Raw genomic sequence first — 832 nt, forward strand, 5'->3', positions numbered from 1 at the left:
TCTTCCGACCCCGTCCTCCCTGTGGAAAGGCACAGTTTCCCGCCCACCGAGTCTCTCGCTGGAAACTCCCGGGACCCTGTGCTTCCCTGCCCGTGTTCGACGGTCCCGAGACCCCACCGTCCTTCCTTCTGGCTTTTATTCACATATAGAGTAACAAAACCGAAAACGTGAAATCCCAAAAATAAGTCAGAAAAATAAGTCAGAAAAGTGGGGAGACCCAAGTCGGGGAAACGCCCTTCAATAGCTTTATATTTGCGATTTTACTCATGTCGTCCGTACTTGTTAAGAAAAATAAACAAGAAAAGCTACATCAAACTGAAAATATAAACGGGAAGAGTTCTGACACATTTTACACCCGAGGCCGTTATTGCCTCGACAACAAAGGCCGACGCGTTTTGAACGTGGCCCTTTTATGAAACGCGGGTTCTGCACCGTGTCCTAACTGGTCTCACCTGTGTCCCCAGCTGGCCACTGCGGCTCCCCGGACCCCGTCGTGAACGGCCACATCAGCGGAGACGGCTTCAGCTACCGGGACACGGTGGTGTACCAGTGCAACCCCGGCTTCCGGCTCGTCGGAACCTCCGTGCGCATCTGCCTGCAGGACCACAAGTGGTCCGGACAGACGCCAGTGTGCGTGGGTGAGCACGCCCCTGACGAGCTCCGCGGGGCTCCCCGCAGCCACAGGGTCTCGGTCACGGCACAGACGTGCTCGGTCCGCACAGCAGGTCAGACAGAGGGCTCTCCTGCCAGGGGCAGTGGCCCGTGGGCGCCTCCCTCCCCTCGACTCCCTCCCCCTCTAGACTTCTGTCCCCTCCCCCTCCAGACCCCCGTC

The 832-nt window shown here is 58.1% G+C and overlaps 1 protein-coding gene across 1 annotated transcript in view; it reads left to right on the top strand.

The window, feature by feature from the left end:
• Positions 1-832, top strand: part of CSMD1 (CUB and Sushi multiple domains 1) — a 1,232,804-nt gene that overhangs the window by 1,192,739 nt on the left and 39,233 nt on the right. Inside the window, exon 56 of the mRNA XM_015591800.1 lies at positions 465-638. Coding sequence (XP_015447286.1) covers positions 465-638 — 174 coding nt within the window. The remainder of the gene's footprint in view (positions 1-464; positions 639-832) is intronic.

Source organism: Pteropus alecto, unplaced genomic scaffold, assembly GCF_000325575.1.
Source record: "Pteropus alecto unplaced genomic scaffold, ASM32557v1 scaffold35, whole genome shotgun sequence".
Taxonomy (NCBI): domain Eukaryota; kingdom Metazoa; phylum Chordata; class Mammalia; order Chiroptera; family Pteropodidae; genus Pteropus; species Pteropus alecto.